This window comes from Fusarium keratoplasticum, chromosome 9, assembly GCF_025433545.1.
Source record: "Fusarium keratoplasticum isolate Fu6.1 chromosome 9, whole genome shotgun sequence".
NCBI classification, from domain to species: Eukaryota; Fungi; Ascomycota; class Sordariomycetes; order Hypocreales; family Nectriaceae; genus Fusarium; species Fusarium keratoplasticum.
Window position 1 is genome coordinate 2,950,363 of NC_070537.1, and position 25,147 is coordinate 2,975,509.

Below are 25,147 nucleotides of genomic sequence, written 5' to 3' on the forward strand. Positions count from 1 at the left end.
TCTAAAACCATCGAGCGTGGCTACGCTTTCCCTTCTTCTTCTCGGGAGGATAAACAACAATGCGATCAAGATCCGCGCCCTTGTAATCGAAGCCGTTGTGCAGACCTCCAACAGTGATTGTGTTCTTGCCCTTCTTGAGGGGAAGGAGAAGAGGAGTGGACAAGAGGATACCCTTGTGGGTATCCTTCTGATAGAGCGTGTGGACCTTGTCGGTCTCGCCGTTGACGACGACGCTGCTGATGCGGCGGATCTGCCAGGTGCCGTTGATGCGATCGGGTGCGCCCATGGGCTGGTCACCGAAACCCATGTCGTCAATGTCTGAAAGAATGTTGTTAGAGAGGCAGCTAGAATAGGCAGTACAAGGTGCCACTAACTCTGATGATAGAAGGAGACCCATTGGTCTTGGCCCTCTCCATTCACGGTAAAGGTGGCGGTGCTATCGTTGCCATAGATGCCTGTCGCGATAACATGGTCGCTTCCAAAGGTCTGGAGATGACTAAGGTTAGCATATTTCATGTGTCTTGCAACATAAAGTAACCTACAGCTTCTTGGAGATGAGCATCTCCAGCCAGCTTTGCTTGCTTCGAGACATATGTCTTTCCCTTGACGGGCTTCCATTCGCCGGTTTTACTGCAAAACGGTTAGCGTACGCATTTCTATTTCTCCCTTCTGGTTCCATACACGTTGAGATCGTAAATGTCGTGCCAAACAACCTTGAGGCTGCGGTCGTCCTCGTCGATCTCAATGGGTAGCCAAACATTGCGGCTCTCCCAGAGAGATAGCAAATCCCACTATACCAAGTCAGTTTACAGACCTTAATAAGACAATGAAGTGTCAATATACCTGGTCGGCCATGTAAAGGTAGGTAGTCTTCTTAGTACCCTTGATTCTCCAAGAGAAGCCGGATTGAGTGCTGAAAGTTCGAGTGTAGGCGGGAGAGACGAAGAAGGGTTGTGACCAAGGACCCTCAAGCTTGTCGGCTCGCATAGCCACAACATCTAAAGCGGTGAGTGTCTGCATGTGCATCGAAAAACCCAGCACTCACTGTTAGGGCGGTAGCCAGTCTTGTGGCTCATCAAGGTCCAGTAGCTCTTGTCGGTCTGGATAATGGTAGGCGCCTCAAAGTCATACTTGTTGAAGCGGTAGGTGACCTCCTCGACCTCTGTGAGGTCTTTGTTGAACTTGCTGATGTAGACGTCGCGGCCCTCGACACGATCGCCATTGGAGTAGAGGGAATACGACTCTCCTGTCTTGTAATCGGTAAAGGCACCAAAGTCCTGAGACCAGTTTCCGAGAGGGGCGGCAGCGTGGTCAAACTTGTATGGCCCGGCGATCTTGTCGGAAGTAGCAAGTCCCTGGAGGAGCAGACTATACTTGCTATCATCGGCGTGCCACCACATCTAATGGGGTTAGCAAATGGGCCTTTAATGGTTATGAACTGGACGGTAGGGTTTCTCGTACATGGTATTTGCCCGTTTCTTCGCTGTACAAGACCTTGGGGCGTTGGATGACGCTGTGGGGGGAGATGTAAGGGTGGTCCTCGACAGGCTCTATAGAATTGTCAATAATAGTTCTCAGTAGGGATAAAATCCGTCACATACTCAAAGCGAGGCCGTGTGATGTCCACGTGGCGAGATCATCAGAGCTGTAGACAGAGATGCCGCCACCCTCCTCCTGGCCTTGGGTCTTGTGTTCACCAAACCAGTAGAATCTACCGCTCTCTTGGTCAACACACAGACCTCCTGCATGAGCGTTGAAGATGTTGCCATCAGTGTCGAGCCATCTAGCGCCGGGAACGATCCACTTGGCGCTTGCGCAGGCGGCAAAGACCAGTGTGGTCAAGAGTTTCACTGTCATGTTGACAAAGGTAGACCGGGGATCAAATGCGGAATACGAGAGACAAGTGGCAAGTATTCTGGGGCTCATGAGACAGAGACGCTCGTCTAATTTATAGCATCATTCGGTACATCTTGACCCGATGATGGACAGGTCGAACGGTGCCCATGTCTTAGTCTGGCAGTTACTCCGCATCTCAATGCTCAATTGCGCCAACCTTGCAGACATGACAGTGCCAAGGCTCGGGCTCTCTGACCGCAAAGCGTGATGTATGCGGGGATTCGACGGATAAATAACAAGACGACCAATAGTCGTGGTGTGGTTCCTGGTATTACGCCGATCCCCCGCCGGTTTTGGGGGCGATGCGCTTCAATCAAGTCCCTCGGCTGTTTCCAGTGCGACCTTAACCCCACAATGAGCGGCTGACCCCGGTAGAATTAAGGTTAGGAGGTGTTATAGCAGGCAGGGGGAGCAAGCCGCCTGATCATCATGCTTGAGTCGCTCGCTATATCTGATGTTTTTGTCGGTAGCTCGGGTTTATTGTATCCGTTGGGGGTATGAACTTGGAGCTCCCCGGAAAGAGACGTGTGCAGGTTGCCCCATCCGGCAAACATTTAAGACAGGAGCAAAGACTTGAATCACAAGCTGTGCACAAGTTCGTATGTTCATACATTGATCGATGGCAATCTGAGACTTCTGGGGCTCTGGAGAGCATACCAACATGGCGATGTGGGGGCATCAGGAGAGTGGGAAAGGACTAATGATGAATTGAAGAATAAATATGCAGTTTGTCGTCGGACAATCGTTTTTCCTAGCTCAGCCTAACTAGAGCAACCGTGGACTCTCGCTTGGTGCTGACATGATGACATCTATGCTTTCAATTGCGCGGTCATGCCAGCTGCTCCAGGGAGGCCAAGCAAGGCTTGTGGCACTTGCAAAAAGCAAAAGGTACTGGCTGTCACGCTATGCAATGAGGTTCTCTCACTAACACTAGGATAACCCTAGATTCGCTGCTCTGGTGAGCGGCCACGTTGTCGACGTTGCACTCGGCTCAACCATAGATGCATTTACAGCGAAACCACCAATCATGACCAAACTGTCCGATACCAACGAGAACCCAGGCCTTTGGCGTTATTATCGAGTCAACAGGGGACTCATTCTGCTGGATCGGAAGGCCGTTGTTTGAAGCCCAAGATTCTTCCGAGCCATCCGAATGAAGAATCTTATCACGGTATACCGGTCTCTCTCATAACAAGATTAGTCGAAGAATACTTTGGCAATGTATACCAATCGGACTTGCTACTTCATAAACCGACTTTCCTCGAAACACTTGCAGCACGTAATGTCAGGTCTCACGTCCTTCTAAGCATCTGCGCTTGGGGAGCAAAGTAAGCCGGACCCCAAATTTGTTTCGCGGCTAACATTGGTCACTCAGCTTCTATCGCGATGAAGCTGGTAGATTCATCCTTAAGGACCAGGGTTTCATGATTGAATGGGCAAAAAAGGCCGGTAAACTGGTGTTCCAGGAGGCCGAGGAGCTCCACGAGGACAATCTCGTTACGTTCTTCAACCTTGCCTTGTTCTGGCACAGCCAGGGCTCATGGCGGGTTAGTTATCTCCACAAAGGTACAATATGTCTCACATAATCATGGTATCGGGCATGTCTCATTTTATAATAGGCAACGCGTGTCAGCTGATCCATATTATTGGTCTTGGCCCGCCAAGATCGCGAGACGCGGGACTACTAACTTCGGAGATTAGACGAAGGCGACTTTGGGCTTGCTATCTGATGCATTGCTTCAGCTCGGAAAAACTGTTTCGATTTAATTCAATCGCAGATATTCAGGCTTTGGCTTTGCCTTGGCCGGAACCAGATTTCCGGCAAGGTGCCTCAAAGGCTCCCTCTTCATACTTGAACTCAAAAGGAAACAGCAGAAGCATCTTTGCTGAGTTGATCCGAGGGTTGACTCTTTGGTGAGAAACGTGTCCCTGGCTCATTCGAGGAAAATTAATCATTCTCTTGCAAGGTGCCATGTTGTCTGTGCCGTCAAAACTCCAGAAGCTGGCATGGATAGCAAAATTGCAGACATTTGCACCATTGAGAATAAACTATCGGCTTGGTGGGAGGCGGTGCAGCCAGACTTCAAGTTGGATCCCCACGACATGAGAGGCGTTGAACAGAAACAATTCTCTACAATTTTGCTGACCAACCTCGTCTACCACCAGTCTCTTTGTGCTCTCCATGCCTCTATAGTTCCTCTCTTCTGTTGGACTAAAGGAGACGGGAGTTGGTCATCTGCTCGGCAGTTATCGGCCCAAACTGCTTTCGAGCATGCTGGCATAGTCTCCGAACTCATCAATAGTGTCCTGTCGAAGAGCACCCGGCTTAGTGCGATGCTAAGTTATGTTGCTTACGCAGCATATTGTAGCTGTGCAATACATATCCCATTCTTGTGGTGTTCCCAACCAACCATCAGAGAGAGGGCCTATGCCAATGTTGGGGCGAACGTCAGGATGATGCAGGCCATGAGCCCGTACTGGAAGCTTGCCTCGCTGCTGGTAAGTCCGCTGGGCTGATGGTAATGACCAAGAAAGACTGAAGCGTGTGGCAGGAAATATACGCCCGGTGCCTATATGATATCCACCAGCGAAACCCGCCCATCGTCAGCAATGAGCCCAAGTATGCCGACATCTCCGAGTTTACCAGCTTCAAAGCCGACGCTTCCCTAGCTAGGCCCTCTATCTTGGAGTTTACTGGGGTTTTGCGGTCGAGTGAGGGTGGGTACATACGGCCGGGAGAGGAAAGTAATACGCTTAGGGTCGAGAGTGATGATGTGGGTGATGGACCATCATCTACGCCGTTCTTCGTGACAGAGCAGCTACCCGAGACGATGGCAAAGAATACCGAAGAACTGGAGACCGGTCCACGACCATCTTCAGACGCTCAGAGGAGCTTGGATTGCATGAGACCGCAAAGTCCCAGTCTTCAACAAGAAGCAACTGAACCGAACGGGCTCCAAAATATGGCGGAACGCCAGCAAGTCGATGCAGTTGCCAGTGAATGGCCAACTTTGGATGTGTTCAACTCTCTTTTTGACGCTGAAATGGCCAATTTCTTTCCGGACACTATGAGCATTGACCCTTCGCTTCTGGGCACAGAACCGTTGACGTGGGACTTTTTGGACATGCCAGCAGAGAAGGGCGACTGATGTGTAGCTAGATAAATCATAAAAGGGCCGAAGATGAAGCCGAAGACAGCTATAATACGAGATGGCAACTAGCCTTATGAGTTCTTTTGGGTTCTCAGATGGAACCACGCGTCATCAGCCATTTGACAAGCTTCAAAAAGCTATTTGTCAAGCGCATCATGATCTGACTACTGTCGGTGAGAGCCAATTCCCGTATCGGTTAATAAGCTGATTGGTTAGCGACTATACCAAACCTGGTGGGACCGGAAAATGCCTCGGGAGATAGCTCCCGTAAAGGAAAGGTGCCTCTGCTTCAAGAATATAAGTATAGAGTCGATGTCTTCGCTCTTAACTAGGACTATATAAACGAAACTCCGGCCGGACTGTGACCTTTTTAGTCCTTGTCTCCAGAATCCCTCCAGTTGTCCCAAATCACTTTCAGTATGCCCCTTGTCATCCACCACCTTCACGTCTCCCAGTCTGAGCGGATCTCCTGGCTGTGCGAGGAGTTGGGCATCGCATATGAGCTCAAGACCTACGACAGAGCTCCGCTCTTGGCGCCGCCGGAATACAAGGCACTACACTTTATGGGAGCCGCGCCCGTTATCCAAGACGGCGAATTGACTTTGGCGGAAAGCTGCGCCTGCATCGAATATATTTGCCACAAGTACGGCAATGGGAAGCTGTTTCTGAAACCCGCCGACCCAGCTTATGCAGACTTTTTGTACTGGTGGCACTGGGCTGATGGAACTTTTCAACCTGGACTGGGTCGCACGATGGCTACTCGAGCAGCCGGGCTGGACGTGGACCACCCACTCATGGTCATCTCCCGGGACAGGTTCAATCGGACCTTGGATGCCCTGGAAAAGAGACTGGGCGATAATGAATGGCTCGCAGGTCACGAGTTTACTGTGGCAGATGTAATGGTGGTGTTCTCCCTCACGACGATGAGATACTTTACCCCGTACAGCTTGGGGGAGTATCCAAATGTGCTGAGGTACCTTCAACGCGTGGGAAGTCGAGAAGCATATCAAAAGGCCATGAAGAAATGCGATCCGGAGATGGGGTTGGCTCTAGGGGCTGAGCCTCCCAAGAGTAATTTCGTGGTCTAACCAGATTTCTGATCGAGGGGAGACTATGCGGAGGTGGCAACAAGCATTCTAGGAGGTAGCACATGATCAAAAGTCTCAACTCATATCCACCCAATCATTTCTTCTTTAAAGATAACAAAAATGTGTCTTTTATCCTACTGGAGCAGTATTATGTTTCAAATATGAAGTGATCTGATGATTCTCAAAAACGCCAACCCGGCAACTACCGCCCAGCCCCCAACGCAGGGTCCAGGTCAGCACAGCTCTCAACACCGTGCATAGTTCAACCATGACGTGTCATGACGGATTTAGGGCTGACGTGGGATTCATCAGAAGCATTGGTCTTAAACAGACGAGACCCAGCTCTTCATTCAGTTCTTGTTTCTCTTTTATCTATCTTCCAACATTGCTATTCTTCGTAACCAATCACCTGCCACCAGCCATGTCTACCCCAGAGAAGCCCACCATTGTTTTGGTGCATGGAGCTTGGCATCTGCCTAGCCACTATACCATGCTGAAAGACAAGTTGACAGAGAGGGGTTTCACCGTCATCCAGCCCAAAAACGCCTCTGTTGGACAGGTTTCCGACATCAAAGGAAAGACTCACCTGGACGATGTTGCAGCTATTCACGAAGCCATGGAATCTCCCCTGAGCGACGGAAAGGAAATAATTGTTGTCTGCCACAGCTATGGCGGTATCCCTGGATCTGCAGCTGTCGAGGGCTACCAAATCCATGAAAGAAGGGACAAGGGTTTGAAGGGAGGTATCAAGCACATCGTTTACGTCGCATCGTTTGCTTTGCCAGCCAGAGGTCTATCATTGAAAACGGCGATCGGCGGAACATACGGGCCCTTCATGGACCGAACAGTAAGTGGCATCCCTTGCCCAAGTGGGCTGCCAACGTAGTTAGCCTTGGGAAAATGAGAGGAATGAGATCTAACTCTATCAGGATGACTACCTTCCGCTAAATGAGAGTGCCAAGAATGCATTCTACCACGATATCGAGTCGGAGCTGGCAGACCGAATGCTCGCCAATTGCGTATACCAAAGCACAGCAAGCTTTGAGACGCCCTCCCAGTTTGTTGCCACGGACATTGCGGTTCCCAAAACTTATGTGGCCTGCGAAAATGATCGAGCTATTCCGATTGAGGGCCAGCTTGCAATGGCAGGGGCCATGGGCGACACAGTGAAGATTGAACGACTTGCTGCTGGGCATAGCCCTTATTTGGATCCGGGGTTTCTATCCAGGCTGGTTGAAATTATTGATGGTATCGACGCATAGAATCGGCCGTGGAGATTGTCCGCTTGAGTGGTGTTTGGGGTGAGTAGCTGTCCAGCGCTGGGCAACCCAGCAGCGGCATCAGATAATCAGAGATAGTACAAGTGATTTTTTTTTTTTTAAGCATTGGATGACCGTCAGATACACGCACTCAAGAGGTCACTTTATCACAGCCTGCAACGACATTGCATCATTATTCAGCCTGACTCGCTCAATAACCTGACCCACATGCTCCTCTGCCCTTGATGAGCCGCTGCACAGAATATCCCACCCTTGCATAACAAGGCATTTAACTACTATACGAGTTACTTCACCATTCGCTTTGCTTTGTGGTTTGTTGCCCATCCGTGCCTCTTTGTCTAAACAGTACCAGCGTAGAGCCCAAGAGCGACCGACTTTAACATGACTCTGCGTCCTACCCTGTAACTCTGGTAAAGGTCAAAGGTGAAAACCTTGACTAGAGTTTGCCAAGTCTATATGGATGAGCACGTGGCGCGATCTTGACACCGAAACCAATCTTAAGGCTTTGGATCGTGGTGGTGTGGGCTAACATGCTCCAAGATCTTGCCACTTGTTGAGTAGTCCCCTCTTGGGGGAAGGAAAGGTGGCATCTTGTCTGCAAGATTCGTTTCTTCACCTTTGACTTTCTATAGCGACAGCCATGGAAACATAATCCCTGGGTTGCGGTATTTTACGGTATTGGGTTTTGATGCTGTCACGTATTGTTGATAAATGCGGCTTTTGTTGTTGTGGCTGATGGCGTTTGATGATAAGAGCGGGAAAAAGCAAGGTACCGAGGAATTGTATTGATTGACCCCTGCTCTGGCTGTGAACTGTGTAAAGGAGCCTCTATCCAAGTATTGAAATACCAGCTTTGATACATGCACATCTCAACTGATCGGCTGGGACCATCCTCTTGGGTAAGCCAAGACGCCAAGGATTTCTAGGTTTCGCCAACAACGTCTGGCAGCTGACATGTTGCTTCTCGAAGACCCCGAGACGCCAAGGCGTTTTCGATGGGAGAAGCAGATGAGCTAGAAAACTCTAACCTGGAATTGTCGCCCCGTGAGCCTGAGTGAGAGAGGTGCAGCAACGCCATGGCCTCTTCCGTCAAGATTCTGAGAGGCTTGTGCGTGGTCCCCGCCACACGAGGGCACTGCTCGGTCGATAGCTAATCTGGAGCGTGCATCTCACTGGCTAGAGCGCTGTGGCTGGATTAAAATTAGGTTCCGGCGTCACCCGCTGCACTGTAACCAACCGTCCACGCGGTGGCGCTGCCATGGCGCACAGCGATGCAGTTCATGACTTCCTCGCATTGCATCTCGAGGCAGAGACGATGATGGCTCTATCCGTGACAGGCTCGGAGGCGTTTGGGTCTTGAGAGCCCCACGCGTCACGGTATACGAGCGTGCGTGATGTGGCCGATCCCAATCCTGCGAGGCAACCGATTGGACAGCCTTTATCGCACTCACCGCTAGCTGCGGAGAAATGCACAAAAGGGCATTGCATCGACAGACGCAGAGGCCAATCACTGCGGCCTGGAGGAATCTATGTAAGACGAAACACTGGACAAGGACCCCAGAAAAGGAAGGTCGCACATGAATCACCTCCGAGGTCGAAATATATTCGACACTGGAGCCCCCGGCGAGGCGGAACTTTTGTCCCCACACTGTCCCTCATTGGGCTGTGCGATACAAAGGTCCTCACTATGCGTGCTGCCGACTTTGCCGGCGTTGCTTCGCCCGACGAAAAGTGGTCCAAACATGAGATCTTCGTCCCTCTCAACGTGCCGTGATCCGCTGTCGTGACATCAGCTTGCAGATGACGCGAGAGAGATAGATTACATGAGCCATGATTGACGGCCGATATGCTCTTCTATAAAAAGCCTCGAGACTTGGCTCGGTAACCTCTTCTCTTGGCATGATCGCGCTGCCATAACCTTCTCCGTCATGCAGTTCAAGTTGTTTGGCGCTCTTCTTGCCTTCGGGACCCTGTCCCAGGCAGCTTTCAACCGGGGTGCCCTGAATGCCTTCAATAAGGAGCATCCCCGTCGGTATGATCAGAAGCGCGCCCCGGCTCCTCCCTCTGCCCCGATTCTGGAGGCCAGAAGCAAGTCCAAGTTCCTCAACAAGCACACTGAGAAGTTTGTCGTCAATGGATCTGCCATTCCGGAGGTAGCTTTTGACATTGGCGAGTCATATGCCGGTCTGCTGCCAATCTCTAAAGACCCTGATGAGTCCAGAGAACTGTACTTTTGGTTCTTTCCCAGCACCAACCCTCATGCCGGTGATGAAGTGGTTATCTGGTAAGTTTGCCTTGAGAACATCTGGAATAATACTCTAACCATATCTGCAAGGCTCAACGGAGGTCCGGGCTGCAGTTCTCTGAGTGGCTTGTTGACTGAGAACGGCCCTTTTCTTTGGCAAGATGGCACCTTGGCCCCTACTCCAAACTCATACAGCTGGACAAACCTGTGAGATTGTTTCCTCGATGAACAGACCATTTTACAGCCAAAACTGACAAATCAATTCAGGACAAACGTCATCTGGATTGAGCAGCCTGTAGGTGTCGGTTACAGTCAGGGGAAGCCCAACATCACCAACGAGGTCGAGCTTGGTCTTCAGTTCATTGGCTTCTGGCGTAACTTTATTGAGGCATTTGAGCTTCAAGGAGCTACGACTTATATCACTGGAGAGTCGTATGCTGGCTACTATGTCCCATACATCGCTGACGCCTTCATTACGGCCAATGACGACACATACTACAAGCTGGGCGGTGTCGCCATCAACGATCCCATCATCGGAGACGGCACCCTGCAGCAACAGGCCGTCATCTACCCATACATTGAGTACTGGCAGAACCTCATCAACCTCAACCAGACAGCCCTGAACGCCCTTCGGTGGACCCATGAGCACTGCAACTTTTCCACTTACATCGACCACTACGGGACTTTCCCACCTCCCAAGGGACCGTTCCCTGTCCTCCCTGACCCATACGCTGATACTTCGGGCAATTACACTTGCGATATTTTCGACTATGCCTACGGCGCTGCCCTTGATTCCAACCCCTGCTTTAACATTTACCACATTACCGACACTTGCCCTCATACTTATGCACAGTTGGGCATCGTGAATCAGGTAGGTAACTCTCCAGCAGATCTGTGGTGCAACTATGCTAACGTGAACTCTCCAGGGCGACTACTCTCCCCCCGGCGCACAGGTCTACTTCAACCGCACAGATGTCAAGAAGGCTCTCAACGCACCGCAGGTTGATTGGTACCAGTGCACTCCTAACAATGTCTTTGGCGAAGGCGATCCTAACTCGAATTCTTCCGACACTTCTCTTGCGCCAGCACAGAACAACGTCCTCCGCCGCGTGATCGAACACACCAACAACACCATCATTGGCGTTGGACGTCTTGACTTCCTCTTGCCTCCCAACGGCACACTTTTTGCGCTACAGAACGCCACCTGGAATGGCAAGCAGGGGTTCCAAAAGTATCCCCAAGACAAGCAGTTTTACGTACCTTTCCACCCAGAGTACAATGGTGGAAGACTGAGTGAAGCGGGCACCGTTGGACAATGGGGACATGAGCGTGGTCTGACCTACTACGAGGTTCAGTTGGCGGGCCATGAGCTGCCTGGATACACCGCGGGAGCCGGTTACCGGGTGTTGGAGTTGTTGCTGGGACGAATCAAGAACTTGGGTACCATTGAGAACTTTACCACACAAAAGGGACATTTCCAGGGCAAGGGAGGATCTGGCCTTCGGCCCCCAGCGAACCCTCTGCACATTCCACAGGGACATGGTTACTAATGGCTAGCTCGCTAGTATGAAGAGAGATGAGATAGATGACATTGAGATGTTTATATGATTCGATTCAATCTCTGAGCGGTAAATCAACTGTAGATGACGATCCTTATCTGAGGTTTGAACTCGGGCTTGCACGACCAGCCGACTCCATGTAGCAAGAATTTGACTAGATGTGATTCGACTGAAAAAATGACCAAATTTCTCGTTTGCCTTGACTTCAGGAATGAAGGAAAGCTGTCTCGGGGGGTCCGAGTCAATTGCATCAATGGTAGTGCCATTGGGTCTAACCCTTGTAGTAACTCGCAATGTCATATTAGACTTGAGGCTTTCGCCCATAAACCGAACGGCTATGAATCAGTGAGCATTGATGAAAAAGGATCAGGGGATTGTGCACTTACACCTGTGAGTACGCATGGATGTCCGGGTTATTCAGGTCCTTTCTCACATCCATGAGAAAAAGATTAACCTCCTCGCTCGACCATCCTAGGACTCGTGTGAAGGGTGCGAGTGTAGCAGACTCGAGAACCTGACTTGCGTTTTGGTTGTTCCACGCCCCGAGTTCTTTGTACTTCTTCTCTTTGGGCCATCGGTTTATCGGCCACTTGAACCGGGTTTCGACAACCTCGTTGAATCCAACCTGCTTCATGATCGCGGCAAGTTGATCGGTTGGTTGGAATGATCGGCCCAGTTTTACTGCTGCCTCTCCTAGGAGAGTGCACCATCTAGACAGCGCGTGGTCATCGGACAAAGTGCCGTCATCAGACGCGTAAAAACCATCCATCTCTTGGAGTTCAACGTAACCACCCGGGGTAAGGTTCCTGATTAGGTCAGTATGGCATATCAAAAAGACAAGGCAAGAATGAGTGCCTACTGGAACATCTTTTGCAGATACTCGGCCCAGTTTTGAATGCTAAAGTTCATCATTCGACTGTGAATATAATCAAAGGGCTTGGAATAGTTCCATTCCTCGTCAATATCGTCAACGAGAAATTGAACGTTTGGGGGAACGCTGGTAGAAGATGTTAGCTATAGAGAAAAAGGGAGGCAGGTGGCCACCTTACAAACTTGGCTGGATAGGAGACAGATCGACTCCGATGATCTATAAATTTGAAAAGAATTAGCTATGTGGCTCCAACCCTGGGTCGAGCTCTAAGTTAAGTCTGTCCACATACCTCAGCCTCAGGATGCTCATCACCGAAATCTATTGCCCACAGTCCTGTGCCCGTTCCTAGGTCAAGGACCCGTGAAGGCTTGTAATCGGGAAGATTTGGAGGCGAGAGGCCCAGCTTGTTATCAAAAGTCAGGAGAAACATATGGTGTTGGAGGTCTAGATAGAGTCTGAGCGTGCCATCTTTCCAAGAGGGGGTGTACGAGAATACCTAGCCTCTCATTCTCCAACTCGTCATTGGGAAGGTTATATTCTGAGGTTGGTAACGAGGTAGTTAGATTTGACTGTACAGCTAGTAACTGCTGTAAGTAGCTTACTCCCATCCTTGTACCGATGATAGGTTCTTCCGTTCTCTTGTCGGTAATCGATGATGGAGCTTCTGAGACTTTCGGTCGACGACGCCGTGTCCTGTTACCCAAGCTAGTGTCAATGGAATGAGGTTCAATAAATCATGATAAAAAGGCGAGAAGACGTTATGCCTACAACCCCCAACGCCGAGTCCTGGTCGTATGCCACCTAGGTTGAAGGTTAGATCTTGTTCATCCGATGCCAAAGGGGTGAAATGAACATCATCAGGAGCATCAATAAAGTTTCTCCCCGTCATTATGATTGAGCTGAGTATAAGTTGACTCTAGGTGCGGCCGATAAGTTGCTTGGATGTTCAAATAGGATACAGCATGCAAGCTGTGTTAGGCGACAATATCCCTCATCCAGAAAAATGGGCGACGACCAGTTTTAATACCCGAGGTCCTTGGCATCACGTTGCAATCCGGGCCAATCAAGATCCAAGTTACTTTTGTTCTCTCTTTTCTCAGATGCTTTGCAAGGATGCCGGACCAACAATCACATCACCCAGGCTCTCGGTTGGCTGCCAAGTGACCCCGATTGCTGCCTTGTTGGCACTTGTCAAAAGGGGCCAAAACACGCATTGAACGAGGCAGTCAACTATAGAACGTACAAAAGTGGATTATATTAGTTCTCCAAACACCAAACCCTACTCTCTTTCTCTCGATCGTTACCTGCACACACAACCGCAACTCTCCCTGCCTTTGCCCCCTACATCCCAGTGGTGAAATGACTCCCGACAGTCCGACTGCACCTCGTCATTCTCCCCCAGGGGCTCTCAGTGCTTCGTTCTCGCTCTACCCTAGATGTATGTTTCCTTGCAACCCTAGACTCTCGAGTCTGTCGTTGTATCAATGTCCATATCAACATCCTTCTCCAGGCTTTTGGCCCCCTTAGGAGCCTTGCCCTTACCCTTGCCCTTGCCTGGCCCTGTCTTGCCACCGGGAGTCAAAGTCCCTTGAGCCGCCTCCTTCGCTCCGTTGCTTGAATCGAGACTGGCGCCAAGTTCGCCGTTATATCCAGTCTTGTTCCCCTGAGAGGTAGTAGCCCCCTCACCCTGTCGTTTTGCGTCATTCTTATTCTTACTCTTGCCCTCCTTCGTCTTCTTCTTCATGTTGTTGTCGTTTTCGTTATTGTTTCCGGGACAGTGGGCTTGATCCTTGAGCACTTTCACCTTAAAAGTGTTCTTCGCCTGAGGCTTGGTCCCTTCACTACCTTCTGCCTGTTCCTGGGTTTCGTCCGTTGCCAAAGCAGCCGTCTTGCCTGCCTTCTTTCTCCGGTTCCACCAGTTCTTCTTCTTCTTCTTCTTCTCAGCGTTGGCTGTACTAGAACCCGACCCTAAAACTAGAACTTGGGATTCTGCGCTCCCCTGGGAATCGGCCATCGTGTAGTCGGTCATATCCATGTCTGCGTCGGTGGTGGGCTGGGATTCTGCAACTGGACCACCATTCCCGTTATGACCTTGAGCCACGGCACTCTCATGAGAACCAGCAGCATCTGTGTCCATCATACTCATGTCTTCCTCCGATGAATCATCGGATTCCGTGTCCACCATACCAGTGTCTCCCAATGTGTCAAGCGTGCCAGAGAGTGGCTCGTTTGCAGCCTGCTTGCTTGCAGTGGCTGTGGAAGCTGTGACTGGGGGATGGTACTCCAGGATCGAGGTTTGTCGTGGATCCCTACATACATGAGCGGAGCCGCGAGGCCTGCCTCGCGGCTTCTTGGGGACTGTCTGTTTTTTCGCTCCGCTTGTCGCGGGGGGAGTCGTGCTCGTGAAAGTAGTTTTCGATACCCTTTGGCGTTTCTGAGGCTCCTGCTCGCTGGTTTCGGGCACCGGATTGGCCTGTTTCTTCGAAGCTGAGGATGGGTCCTCGGAATTCACCCAGCGCGCCCAGAAAGGGCCAACTTTGCGATGGTAGCTGGCCTTGGAGTGCTCTCCTTGCGATCTTTTGTCTTTGCAGCGATGATCCCAGGCTGCATGGGGCCCCATGCAATTGCAACACTGGAGCTTGTCACCTGACTGACAACTGGCAGTGCTGTGTTGTCTTGAGTAACGTCCACATCGAAACTCGCCGTACCCGCAGGCTTCTTTGAAGTGACCGGGCGTGTTGCATTTGTAACAGAACAGTGGGGTTCCTTGAAGCGGAAATGGTCTGGGGATTGGTCGTCAGCGTGTTCGTCTTGAGGTGCAGCAGTGTTGAAGGAGCTTACATGGCTTTGAACATCGTGAATCCTATCTTGATAGACAATCGGCAAATGAGCAGGGCGATCTGGAGAGAGGTGGTCTCTATGAGGAACCGATGGAAGCGAACCCTGACCTGAATGTCAGATTATTAAGTGTAATGCCTGAAAAACGTGGTCCAGTCAGGGAACGTTCCCCTGTTTTGGTCCTTTTCGAAGTCCTCGACATGTACTTGATACCTGCGTTGAAGCATAAAGCAATTGGGTGAAAACTGAATGGTCTCGCTGATTCGCGAAGAGCTTTTACGAATCTCATACTCGGCCTGGTAGGACCCGACAATCATCAATAGCGATGCGCAGCGATCGGATATCATTTGACCATCGGAGCCGAGGACCGGAGAGCTAGGCTTGGGTATGTATCGGATGCTCTTGATATGTAGATATGGCACGCCGAGCTTGTGAAGAGCATCTCGAATACCTTCTACTCCAAGTTTGGCCACCAGATCCTCATCCGAGGCCAATCTGAGCATGTACCGCATATCCAGACACTCATACTCGTCAAGCTCTGGGGGTGCGGGAAGTCTCAGGTTGAGTTCCTTCAACTGGGCTTTAATTCTCCTAAGTTCTTCGAGGACCGTTTACTCCGTTCTCTCCGCGTATAGACTAGAGAACTGCGGCTCTTCGGTACTGGCAGAGATGTCCCTAGATCCATTCCGGTGACTGGGTCTATTGTTGGCCCCCTCGTGTGCGGTTGGAGGGGCAGACATTGTGAGACGGAGAAGGGAGGGAGGTTTGAAAACAGATAGAATGTGTGTGATAGGTGTGGTTGGCAATGCGGAGGCATGAAAATGATGCTTTAGAGAGGTCTGCTGTGCTCACGATGTGCAGAAGCCAAAGTTAACTCTTCCCATTGTCTTTGGTCCCGCAACGTACCTTAGCGAAATACCAACAGCATGGACGAGACGGCGTGCTCCGAACGTTGTCAGGTCAGTGCTCAACCCCGCCACAATAGCCTGTCAAAATTTCATAACTGTCTGTTCTACTTTTTGCGGAAATTGGCCGTTTGCTCAAGGTACATCTCGGCGGTATCCGAGAGTTCCGAGGTGGCTCATATTGCCGTTGAATGAGAGAAGATATGGTTGAGGTAAGAGGAGTCGCTGATCCGGCTGTCATTGTTCCCTCTTCCGACATCTCTTCTTTTGGCGAACACACTGCAACTTTCCTACATTTTCCCTCTCAACATTGAACACTCTGTCTACCACTTGTCGATAACCGCCTACACTCCCACTCTGCCCACCTTTGCCTGCCATACCACCCCGTGGTTCTTCCCACGCGGCAGCTGCCCCGAGATATTCATCGGGCGGGGCAGTTGCCGCGACCCTTGATTCTTTCGGTTCAGAACTCAACCCTGCGTCTTCGTGTCGTTTGACAGATTGTCACGATGGCCAGACTCAAAGGCCGCGAACGAACCTTGCAGCAGACGAGGTTGAAGGAACACAAGGTGCAAGCCATGTGCGACTCCAACTTGGCCATCCTGCAAGTCAACGCGAAGAACACTCCTGACCGGCTGCGTCCCATCTTTGAACACGCAAGGAAAACGCGGGGACGCGTTCCTGATATTATAGCGGTTCAGGATCCTCCTGCGGATGTTCCGTGGCTGGCTTGTCACCCCTACAATGTGGACTTCCGCTCCGAGAGACCGCTCCTCGAAGGTGACAATCCTGCTGAGCAAAAGGATTCTACCAAGCACTTGCCCCTGGCCAAGGTGTGCTTCTATGTTCACATTTCCATCCCAAAGGAACATTGGAGTGTGGTATACCGTGAGAAGGACAACAACAATCTCGCTGCCACGCTGCACCTATCAACCGCGGCGGGCCAGGTGGCCATTCATAACATCTACAACCGGAAAAAGACAGCAAACGTTGCCCAATTCATTGAGGACACGACAGCTTCTCGGCGCGACATCGTCGTGGGCGACTTCAACCTTCATCATCCGGAGTGGGCTGGCCGGCTCTTCAGGAAAGACTCCAAGTGTTCCAAGGCCAATCGCCGGCATGACGGTATGCTAGGGGCCAAGATGAGATGCGTCACGAAGCCAGGGACGCTCACTTACACGCGAGGAGAGGATGTCAATAAATATGCGTCATGCATTGACATCAGTGAGGAAATGGCCCCTCGGTTTTTGAGCTGCGCCGTCCAAAAGATTGCCTCTTGGAAACCGTCGGACCATCGCCCTATCCAGACGTTGTTGGACATTGGGGTCTTCAGAGACGAGACAAAACGCTTCCTCTGGAAGAAGACCCCGAAGGAACGGTACCTGGCCGCCATAGCCGATGCCCTGAAACAACTTCAATTCCCCAAGCCCAAGACGCGTGAGCAACTCGATGCAGTCGCCGCCGCAATCCGCGATATCCTCCTCAACGCCGTCCAAGAATGGGTGCCGACACGTTTAGCGTTCCCGTTGAAGCCGCCGGTCAGGCCTCCGAGCGCTGCCGCGCGATCAGTGCTGCAAAACGAAGGGCTTCCCACGGTCACGCCCAAGCCGCGAAAGGGTCGCAGATGGGGTCGGTACTGGAATCGGTGGGCTCACAGAGTCATGGGGGATGGACCCAAAGAGAGGAACGAAAGCTGGCGTCGTTTCGTGCCCGACAGGACCAAGAACCCACGCGGCGTGCATCACATGGCTAGGCTGGCCAAGCGAATATGCCAACCCAAAGACAAGGCTCGCATCCCGACCCTCCAGTCCAACGGTGTCACTTACTCGACCGAGGTTGAGAAGGGATCCTGCTTGAGGAACAGCATGTGGCCCGAGACTAGCGATGGCGAGTCCGCGCCCGATCTTCAGCCTCCCGACTTGGGCCCGTCTTGGGCGGAGCACCACGCCGACCAATCCTTGAAGGAAGAGGAAGTGGACCGGATTATCCGGGACTTGCCAACCTGCAAGGCCGCAGGAAACGACGGGATCGCCAACGAAGCTCTCAAGATGGCCCGCGTCCAGCTCGTCCCCGTCCTCACCAAATTGTTCCAATCCTGCCTCGAGCTCTCCCACCACCCCGACATCTTCAAACACGCCATCACTGTCATTCTCCCCAAGGAAGAGAAGAAGACGTATAGCGATCCAAAGAGTTGGCGGCCCATTGCGCTTCTACCGCCTCTGGGGAAGTTGCTAGAGAAGATCATGGCGGATCGTCTCAGGGATCTGGCCATGGCGCACAACCTCCTCCCCGGTTCGCAGTACGGTGCTGCTGGAGAATCGACTTCCCACGCCGTCCAAGACCTTCTTCATCCTGTCTATGAAGCTTGGACAAGGAAGACGAGGAGGAGGGTCAGGAGAAAGATGGTGAGGATGATGAGAAAAGCAACATTGATGGGTCTCGACATCTCGGCTGCCTGCGACAACATTGCAAGGGCGAAGCTCCTCGAAATCTTGGTTCAGAAGCGCTTGCCCAGGTGGATCATCATGTTCGTCTGGTCATTTCTTTCCAACCGCAGCACAGTCCTGAAGATGCCCAGCAGCACTACAGACTCGTTCTTTGTGAATATTGGCATCCCGCAGGGCTCTCGTAAGCATCCTACCCCTGCTTCTTCCGCCACACTTTAGCTAACAAAGAGTCTAGCGCTTTCACCCATCCTGTTCCTCTTCTTCGCAGCACCCATTCTCGAGCAGATCAACAAGACAACCAACAACAGCGTCACCGTCTACGCATTCGCCTATGTGGATGACACCTACCTGCTGGCAGTCTCGAACTCATACGCCGACAACCGCAAGAGGTTGGAGCAGGTCCACGACAACATCCTCAGCTGGGCTGGGCCAGCCGGTGTTGCATTTTCGCCACACAAGTACAACGTGATGCACTCCAAGCATCCCAGATGTAATGATTCTGACTGCAAACTTCTTCCAAAGATCACTGGACTTGACAACCCGAGCGAGTGCCTCAAAACCAAGATGAAGATTCTTGGAGTCACCGTGGACCACCAATTGAGGTGGGACGACCACATTGAACAGGTAAGCCACACTAGTCTGGCTGTACTTGAACATCTTTGAGCTGACGGCCGATGTTAGATCAAGAAGAAGGTCAACAGGCAGTTGAAGTACTTGCGGCGTATATCAGGGAGCATCTGGGGTCTGAAGCTCAAAGATGCTCGCCAAATCTACTTGACCAAGATCCGCCCTACCATTTCGTATGCTTGTGCTGCATGGTTTGTCTTCAGCCCTAACCAGAGGCTGAATTGGGCATTGAACGGCAAAAACATCGCACAGCTGGAGCGGCTACAGTACAGCTGCCTCAAGAAAGTTTCTGGTGCGCTTAGCAACTGCAGCGCCCGCGCACTTGAGAAAGAGCTCAACATTGAGCACATCCGTGTCTATCTCTACCGGCTCATGCTATCTCACCGGGCCAAGTCACTGCAAGTGCTGGATCGACCCCCATATGTTAGCCCCGTTCATGTGTCCCCCAAGTCCCCCATCTTAGCCGCTCATCCGTGCCAACTCCTCGACCGGGAAGCACAGGATCTATGTGGCAGCGCCTGGCAGCGAGTTGCGCGAAACCTGGGCGGTGATGCAAAGAAGTTGGCGGCCAAGTGGCTTGACCCAAAGACGCGGAAAGACGCCATCGCCAAGTGCGCAAAGCAGGACGCTGCCAAAAGAAGCGCCGAACTTTGGAACGACTACCGCCGGAAGCGAGCAATGAAGCATCCAGAGCATCAATTTCCCCTAGCCCTGGTCGAAGATTGGCATCCCAAGAGCTTCCAATACTACAAGGGCTTGACTCGTGCTCAAAGCACCATGCTGCTACAATGCAGGACCGAGTTTATTGGACTGAACCACTTTCTGCATGGAAGAAAGGTACGTATCCTTGACGGAGTGAGGAGAATACCCACATCTGACTCTGTCTTCCTAGCTGGCGACTTCTGCCGCCTGTTCATGAGGATACCCCAAACAACCGTCTTCCACATGTTTGTACAATGTGAAGACTTGAGAGCCGCGAGGATCCAGCTGAAGTCAAGACTAGGACACACCAACTTCAAGCGGTTGATGACAGAAGAGGGTGCTGTCGTGTCTGACTGGGCCATCACCTTCTTCAACCTCGACCAGTTTGTGTGGCCTCGTCAGGATTCTCAATTCAGGAACCAAGCGGACAGACGTACAACCTCCCGCTGAGGGAGGACATTATTGTTGAAATTACTGTTGAAATTACTGTCATTCGCAGTAGGTACAGCCCCTGACTCGAGGTTCCATCTCTAACGATCCCCCAGCATTCACACGAGCCAAGATGTACGCATCATGCATTTGACCGGATGGGTTTGATCAATTGAACCTATAGACCTCCATCTGCCTCCGAGGTAAGCGCCCTATGCTCCCCCTAGAGATTTTTCCGCATCACCTTGCTTAACAAGGCAGTTTCAGTCCGGCGCCGAGCCCCGGCGCCGACTCTTTTTAGGTTTGGTAGGTAACTTACAGTAGCGATGTGCCGCACCAAAGCAAGTCAGCTCCGACATTGATCCCATCAGCAGAACTCCGACGCCGACTCCAGGAACCGATCCCTCCGAAGTATGTTCCAAGGCTCCCATTTCCGTTTTGATGTTATTTTTTGCTCATTCGTGATAGACCTATGACGCCGATAACCCCCATTTCCCAACAGTGAGAGATTCGCCACTTTCCATCCCCTTGCACAGACTCCCTAACCCAAGCTCACTGCAGCAGTTGCGCCTGCAGCTACGTGGCCAGATCCTGGCTGGCCAGTATGATCCCCCCCAATGGCCAAAACTACATTCTGTATTGCTAACCAAGGTCAAGCAGCAAGACTTCTTCGATCCTCTCAGTAAGACCCTGCACCATTGATACACAAACCCATCTAACCAAATGCCAGTTTGGCGGTGCGGAAGGTCTTCACGGTCATTACGAGCGTCATGACCCACGCCCCGTGGTAAGTAGGATTCCAAGATTGAAAAAAAAAAAAATAGTTGTTAACTTATAGTCTAGCCGGGTGTTGTCTTTTAAGTCCTCGAGGAATTCGGCATCTTCGCCGACGGGACGTTCCCCTTCTCGTAGCTTCTTTTTAAGAGCCTCCAATAAGGAAAGCTCTTTTCTAAGGAAGCCGAACCTTCCATTGGAATTATAACCAGGTGGAAAGAGGCCAGGCAGAAGAAGAATAGTGCAACCGAAGATGACGAGTTGTTAGTATAAATTCTTTTGCCTTTGACCCAATGCCGATGCTGACTTTCTCTAGAAACCAGCAGTAGATCGCTACATCGCGTGCTTATATCAATGCTCTTAAGGCCTCTGTCTGATATCATCACTCTCAGCCTGTTATAGGTGCTTTTTGCGTCCTTGCGAAGCTTGCGGACCTCCTCGCTAAGGTCATCTTGGTTGTACTGGAGGGTATGCCGATAGGCATTGGCCGCGCTGCTTTGATCGTCTGGTTGAAGGTCTCTGCGGAAAGGTAAGCATTGGTTGATTTCTGAGCTCATTGATAACTTATTAATGGGTGCAAAGCAGCCATCGTGATCTCCTTGACGTGTTGTTTATCAGTTGACCGGTTGTTGATTGGTTGACTGGTTGGTTGTGGTTGTTGTTGGTTGTGGTTGAACCTCCTCTCGCGAGCCTCGTTACCCTTCCACCCGAAATACGGGAAAAAATCTTTCAGTACTATTTCCAAGTCGACGGAGGATATGCTCTCGATGGCGATTCTGAAAAGCTTACCACCGCTGATAACAACCCAATCGACCTCTCTCTCATGTACACCTGCCGCTCAGTTGCCAACGAGACGAGGAATATGCCGCTCGCTATCAACACCATCACCTTCTCGACACTTTACCGCGAGGACTGGAGGGGCCTGGCTGGCTGCTTCAACTACGTCTACACCTACTTCAGCTTGCTCGAGGTGGATTTGGTCGTACGCCTCGCTCGATTCATGACTCCCGATATGTACTCCCAGCTTGCCCTAAAATTTCCGACACTTGCGCCACAGATTCAAACGGAGTCAAGGTACCACAAACATTGTCTGGACAACTATGAAACTGGAAGATGGCACAGTTTCTCCGATTCCGAGTCCGAGTCCGATTCCGGCTCCGAGGGAAATCGGGATGCCATTTTCAGCCCCGACTCCGACTCTGAGGAAGATAAGACTGACCCCTCCGAGGGTAGTTATGAATGGCGACATGGGCGATATGCACCAAGCTATCGCTTTAGGTATGAATATGATGGCTTCGGGTCGATAGACCATGGCCCTAGTGGGCATCGTCTGAGGCCGGAGTGGGTCGGAGGCTCTTGGGCGATTCAGGCAGCCATGTCCTACTGCCTACGACTCCTTGCGGAAAAGGAACCCGCCGAATTCGCTAGATTGGTCTTCGGAGCTCTTCCAGGATGGGTGGGCACTTGTCCAGCTCATGAACTTCTGGATCTTCGGTTTGATCCCTGGGCTATTCCCTCGCAGCCAGGAGTAGCGAGGGCGACAAGCCGTTTCAAGGCTGATGACGCTTGGAAGCTCTTGGAGCCCTGGTACTACACGACATCAAGGGCCTACAATCCACCTGGAGTATACGACCAATTGCATACACCAAGGGGTGTCCGCTGCCGAGAAAAGATTCGGTTTTCGGCTGCGGCTACCGCCATTCGCTTTCTTCAGCGTCTTCCAACCAATCAGCGCCTACAAATCCGGAACTTGGTGCTATACGAGGACCACCCGTCTGTGGGAACCCCATCAACTCATGTTCAGGGCTTGGCACCCTTCTTCAAGGAGAATCCACGGCTTCGAGTTGTACGCCGTGTCAGTGTGCTGGGTTGTATTGAGGGAAGGCTCGGTGACCCGAAACACGCGGCTCAGTTCTTACAAGCAGAGAAGGATGGCAGAACTGAAGACCGCAGGAACGTAGATCTCATGTTTTTCCCTTGGAAGTTGGCTGAGTGGCTGGTTGATGCCCTCGCCGTGACCAGTGTGGGCATCCCCGCCGAGTCCTTCACCTTCATCTTGGAAGCAGGCCCGCATGCCGACTTTTGCACCGACGTATTTCAACAGGCCATTCACCGTGACATCGCCTGGTATAGGGCGTACAACGCATGCATCGACCGCGGCTTGGTAGTGCGTAAGCGAGGCCAAAAAGGATATCTCTTGGTAGACGAGGCATTGGAGGAAGCCATCGGGCACTTGTTGAACCAAACTTCGTTTCTTCGAAGTGATTTCAACCCGGGTCATCCATGGAACTTTGAAAACCTGGTTGAGGAGACAAAACACCTCGATTATCTTCACTGGCAATCGAAGTGGGTCTACCGCGAGCCTCGGAAGCTGGAATTGCCTCCTACACTAGACATTGCGAGGCTGTACTCCGACAACTTCGAAGTTCAGACTGAAGAGGACTATCTCTAGCTGGAACAGTGTAGGGAGTGCGACAGGCAATCGATCTCAGGAAATTATGTCGGGACTTGGGCATTGTTGACATCAAAGACGAGCCGGCCTGTCGAAGGGAGGTGGAATGCATTGGAACCAAGACGCATGTAGGTAAGTTTGACCAAGGTAGGTATATTAGTGTTGAGGATACTTCGATGTCGTTTAACTCCTTGAATTGACCACGAAAAAGGGCAATGCGCATGGGGTAAGACGCAGAGAGTCGTTCTCATTCACGTAGACTTTCTAAGAAACTCTCCGACCCTCGGTTCCATTCTTCCATGAAAGGCAGCCTCGATGATATGTAATGCATCTGCGTTCCCCATAAAGATGGGATAAGCGGAGGCCTGGCCCTCTGCTATGACTCGGGCATTTCGGCAACACTGGGATTAGAAAAGGCTTACGGCCTTGATATAACAGAAGAAGACAGACAGTGAGGAAGAATAAAATACATTCACCGCGTTGCCCCTCCTACAGACACGTACAACCTACCTCCCTACCCTCAGTAGTGGACTCAGGTAACACTCAAAGAGTCAAACTATTCCTCCCACTTCCTCTTGGGGGACACTGGGATGATTTTCACTGCTCCACCCCCCTCCATGAGAGCCGACAGTCGCTCTTTCGCCTGCACTATATCGCTGTAGACGATCTCGGACGGGTCGGAAGCACTAGATGACGACTCGCCCGCTTGATCAACTATGTCGTTGCTGCCAAAGGTGTTTTCTTGAGTGTCAGAAAACGTTTCAGTGGCCTGTCCTTCACTATGACGGGCCTTCTTGGCTGGCGGCTGCTCCTGGTGCCCAGGCTCAGCATCGAGTACTGTCCTGGATTGAGGCAGAGTTTCAGGCTCGGGTGTAAGAGCGGTTTCGGGCTCGAGCGCCATGACAATTGCGGACTCAGGCGCAGTTGCAGTCTCGGGCTTAGACGTGGTGATAGTTACGAGCTCAGGTATAGTAGCGATTTCGGGCTCGGGCGTCGTGACAGTCTCGGGTTCGGATGTTGCGAAAGCTTCAGGCTTGTGCTCAACCGCAAGCTGCGCCCGAACTTCAGGCTTGCCATAGGCAAAGTCGAACGCTTCTTGATAGGAGTGAAAGCCGTGGTCTAAAGTCAAGTGGTTAGCTGTCAGAGTTCTGGGAACTGGAACTCTTGTCCACCCTAACTAGCTGACATCGAATACTTACAGCTAGGTCTAACCCTAACCCTAAAGAGGGCTTACTTAAAGGACATAGCTTTAAAAATCTATACCTAATTCTAGAAAAGTATTATAAGAAAAAGAACTTTATTTCTAAAATCTTTATAGCTTAAAGTTATATATACCTCTTTTATAAGACCCTAACCTTATTAAAACCCCATTTTTTAGAAACTATTAGCTAGTTAAGAAAAAAACTATTAGCTACCCCATAGTCTACTAGTATAAAAAAAATTCTCTTATAAAAAAGAACTATTAGTAGCTTAACTAATAGTTTTTATAAATAATAAGGGTCACAGCATATAAAAGAGAGTAAAGAGGTCAAGCAGCTAGGGAGCATAGTAAACATAGGTCCTAGGGTATGACAGTCTTGATTCTTGCCCTACTTGCTTTCTATAGGGTTTCCCTTATAAAGTAGGTAAGCCCCGAATCGGCTGCGTCTGACCTGCTGATAAACGGCTCTCTTGCCGCTTTTAGCAATCCAGCCATTTTAGCACGTGACACGTAGGTAGAGAATTAGGCTTAGGGGCAGAGTGTTTGAGGCCTGTAATATCGGCTGATATTGGTCTATGTTTCCGAGCCTGATTTGCTAAGAGGTTAGTATTAGATGGTTTGCCTGTGGTTTGCTTTTTATGAGCATGGGTCTAAAATAGGCTCCTTTTCTTTCTTTAT

General features: G+C 51.0%; 9 protein-coding genes across 9 annotated transcripts; 5 read left to right on the plus strand and 4 right to left on the minus strand.

Annotated features, from left to right (window-relative positions):
• Nucleotide 1: 1 nt before the first annotated feature.
• Nucleotides 2–1,857, minus strand: NCS57_01182900 (uncharacterized protein; the record flags this gene model as incomplete). Its single annotated transcript, XM_053061526.1, has 8 exons — nt 2–318; nt 375–486; nt 543–630; nt 682–791; nt 844–998; nt 1,046–1,400; nt 1,462–1,550; nt 1,602–1,857. 8 exons carry the CDS (start codon nt 1,855–1,857, stop codon nt 2–4), a joined length of 1,482 nt encoding a protein of 493 aa, XP_052909912.1.
• Nucleotides 1,858–2,698: 841 nt separating this feature from the next.
• Nucleotides 2,699–5,045, plus strand: NCS57_01183000 (uncharacterized protein; the record flags this gene model as incomplete). Its single annotated transcript, XM_053061527.1, has 7 exons — nt 2,699–2,784; nt 2,842–3,016; nt 3,098–3,117; nt 3,272–3,462; nt 3,516–3,810; nt 3,864–4,395; nt 4,449–5,045. The coding sequence occupies 7 exons, from the start codon at nt 2,699–2,701 to the stop codon at nt 5,043–5,045; spliced, it is 1,896 nt and encodes a 631-aa protein (XP_052909913.1).
• A 422-nt stretch (nt 5,046–5,467) lies between these two features.
• On the plus strand, nt 5,468–6,136 carry NCS57_01183100 (uncharacterized protein; the record flags this gene model as incomplete). Its single annotated transcript, XM_053061528.1, has 1 exon — nt 5,468–6,136. The coding sequence occupies one exon, from the start codon at nt 5,468–5,470 to the stop codon at nt 6,134–6,136; it is 669 nt and encodes a 222-aa protein (XP_052909914.1).
• Nucleotides 6,137–6,557: 421 nt separating this feature from the next.
• Nucleotides 6,558–7,398, plus strand: NCS57_01183200 (AB hydrolase-1 domain-containing protein; the record flags this gene model as incomplete). Its single annotated transcript, XM_053061529.1, has 2 exons — nt 6,558–6,983; nt 7,066–7,398. The coding sequence occupies 2 exons, from the start codon at nt 6,558–6,560 to the stop codon at nt 7,396–7,398; spliced, it is 759 nt and encodes a 252-aa protein (XP_052909915.1).
• Nucleotides 7,399–9,344: 1,946 nt separating this feature from the next.
• NCS57_01183300 (Carboxypeptidase) lies at nt 9,345–11,211 on the plus strand (the record flags this gene model as incomplete). The annotated part of the gene is made up of 4 exons (XM_053061530.1): nt 9,345–9,700; nt 9,752–9,868; nt 9,929–10,532; nt 10,588–11,211. 4 exons carry the CDS (start codon nt 9,345–9,347, stop codon nt 11,209–11,211), a joined length of 1,701 nt encoding a protein of 566 aa, XP_052909916.1.
• A 310-nt stretch (nt 11,212–11,521) lies between these two features.
• On the minus strand, nt 11,522–12,980 carry NCS57_01183400 (uncharacterized protein; the record flags this gene model as incomplete). The annotated part of the gene is made up of 7 exons (XM_053061531.1): nt 11,522–11,555; nt 11,607–12,026; nt 12,080–12,217; nt 12,270–12,307; nt 12,381–12,546; nt 12,694–12,796; nt 12,860–12,980. 7 exons carry the CDS (start codon nt 12,978–12,980, stop codon nt 11,522–11,524), a joined length of 1,020 nt encoding a protein of 339 aa, XP_052909917.1.
• A 567-nt stretch (nt 12,981–13,547) lies between these two features.
• Nucleotides 13,548–14,946, minus strand: NCS57_01183500 (uncharacterized protein; the record flags this gene model as incomplete). Its single annotated transcript, XM_053061532.1, has 2 exons — nt 13,548–14,874; nt 14,933–14,946. The coding sequence occupies 2 exons, from the start codon at nt 14,944–14,946 to the stop codon at nt 13,548–13,550; spliced, it is 1,341 nt and encodes a 446-aa protein (XP_052909918.1).
• Nucleotides 14,947–19,699: 4,753 nt separating this feature from the next.
• NCS57_01183600 (uncharacterized protein) lies at nt 19,700–23,268 on the plus strand (the record flags this gene model as incomplete). The annotated part of the gene is made up of 7 exons (XM_053061533.1): nt 19,700–19,748; nt 19,804–19,996; nt 20,393–20,453; nt 20,511–20,644; nt 20,700–20,724; nt 20,773–20,829; nt 21,550–23,268. 7 exons carry the CDS (start codon nt 19,700–19,702, stop codon nt 23,266–23,268), a joined length of 2,238 nt encoding a protein of 745 aa, XP_052909919.1.
• Nucleotides 23,269–23,824: 556 nt separating this feature from the next.
• NCS57_01183700 (Cauli-VI domain-containing protein) lies at nt 23,825–24,456 on the minus strand (the record flags this gene model as incomplete). The annotated part of the gene is made up of 2 exons (XM_053061534.1): nt 23,825–24,387; nt 24,447–24,456. 2 exons carry the CDS (start codon nt 24,454–24,456, stop codon nt 23,825–23,827), a joined length of 573 nt encoding a protein of 190 aa, XP_052909920.1.
• Nucleotides 24,457–25,147: the final 691 nt, after the last annotated feature.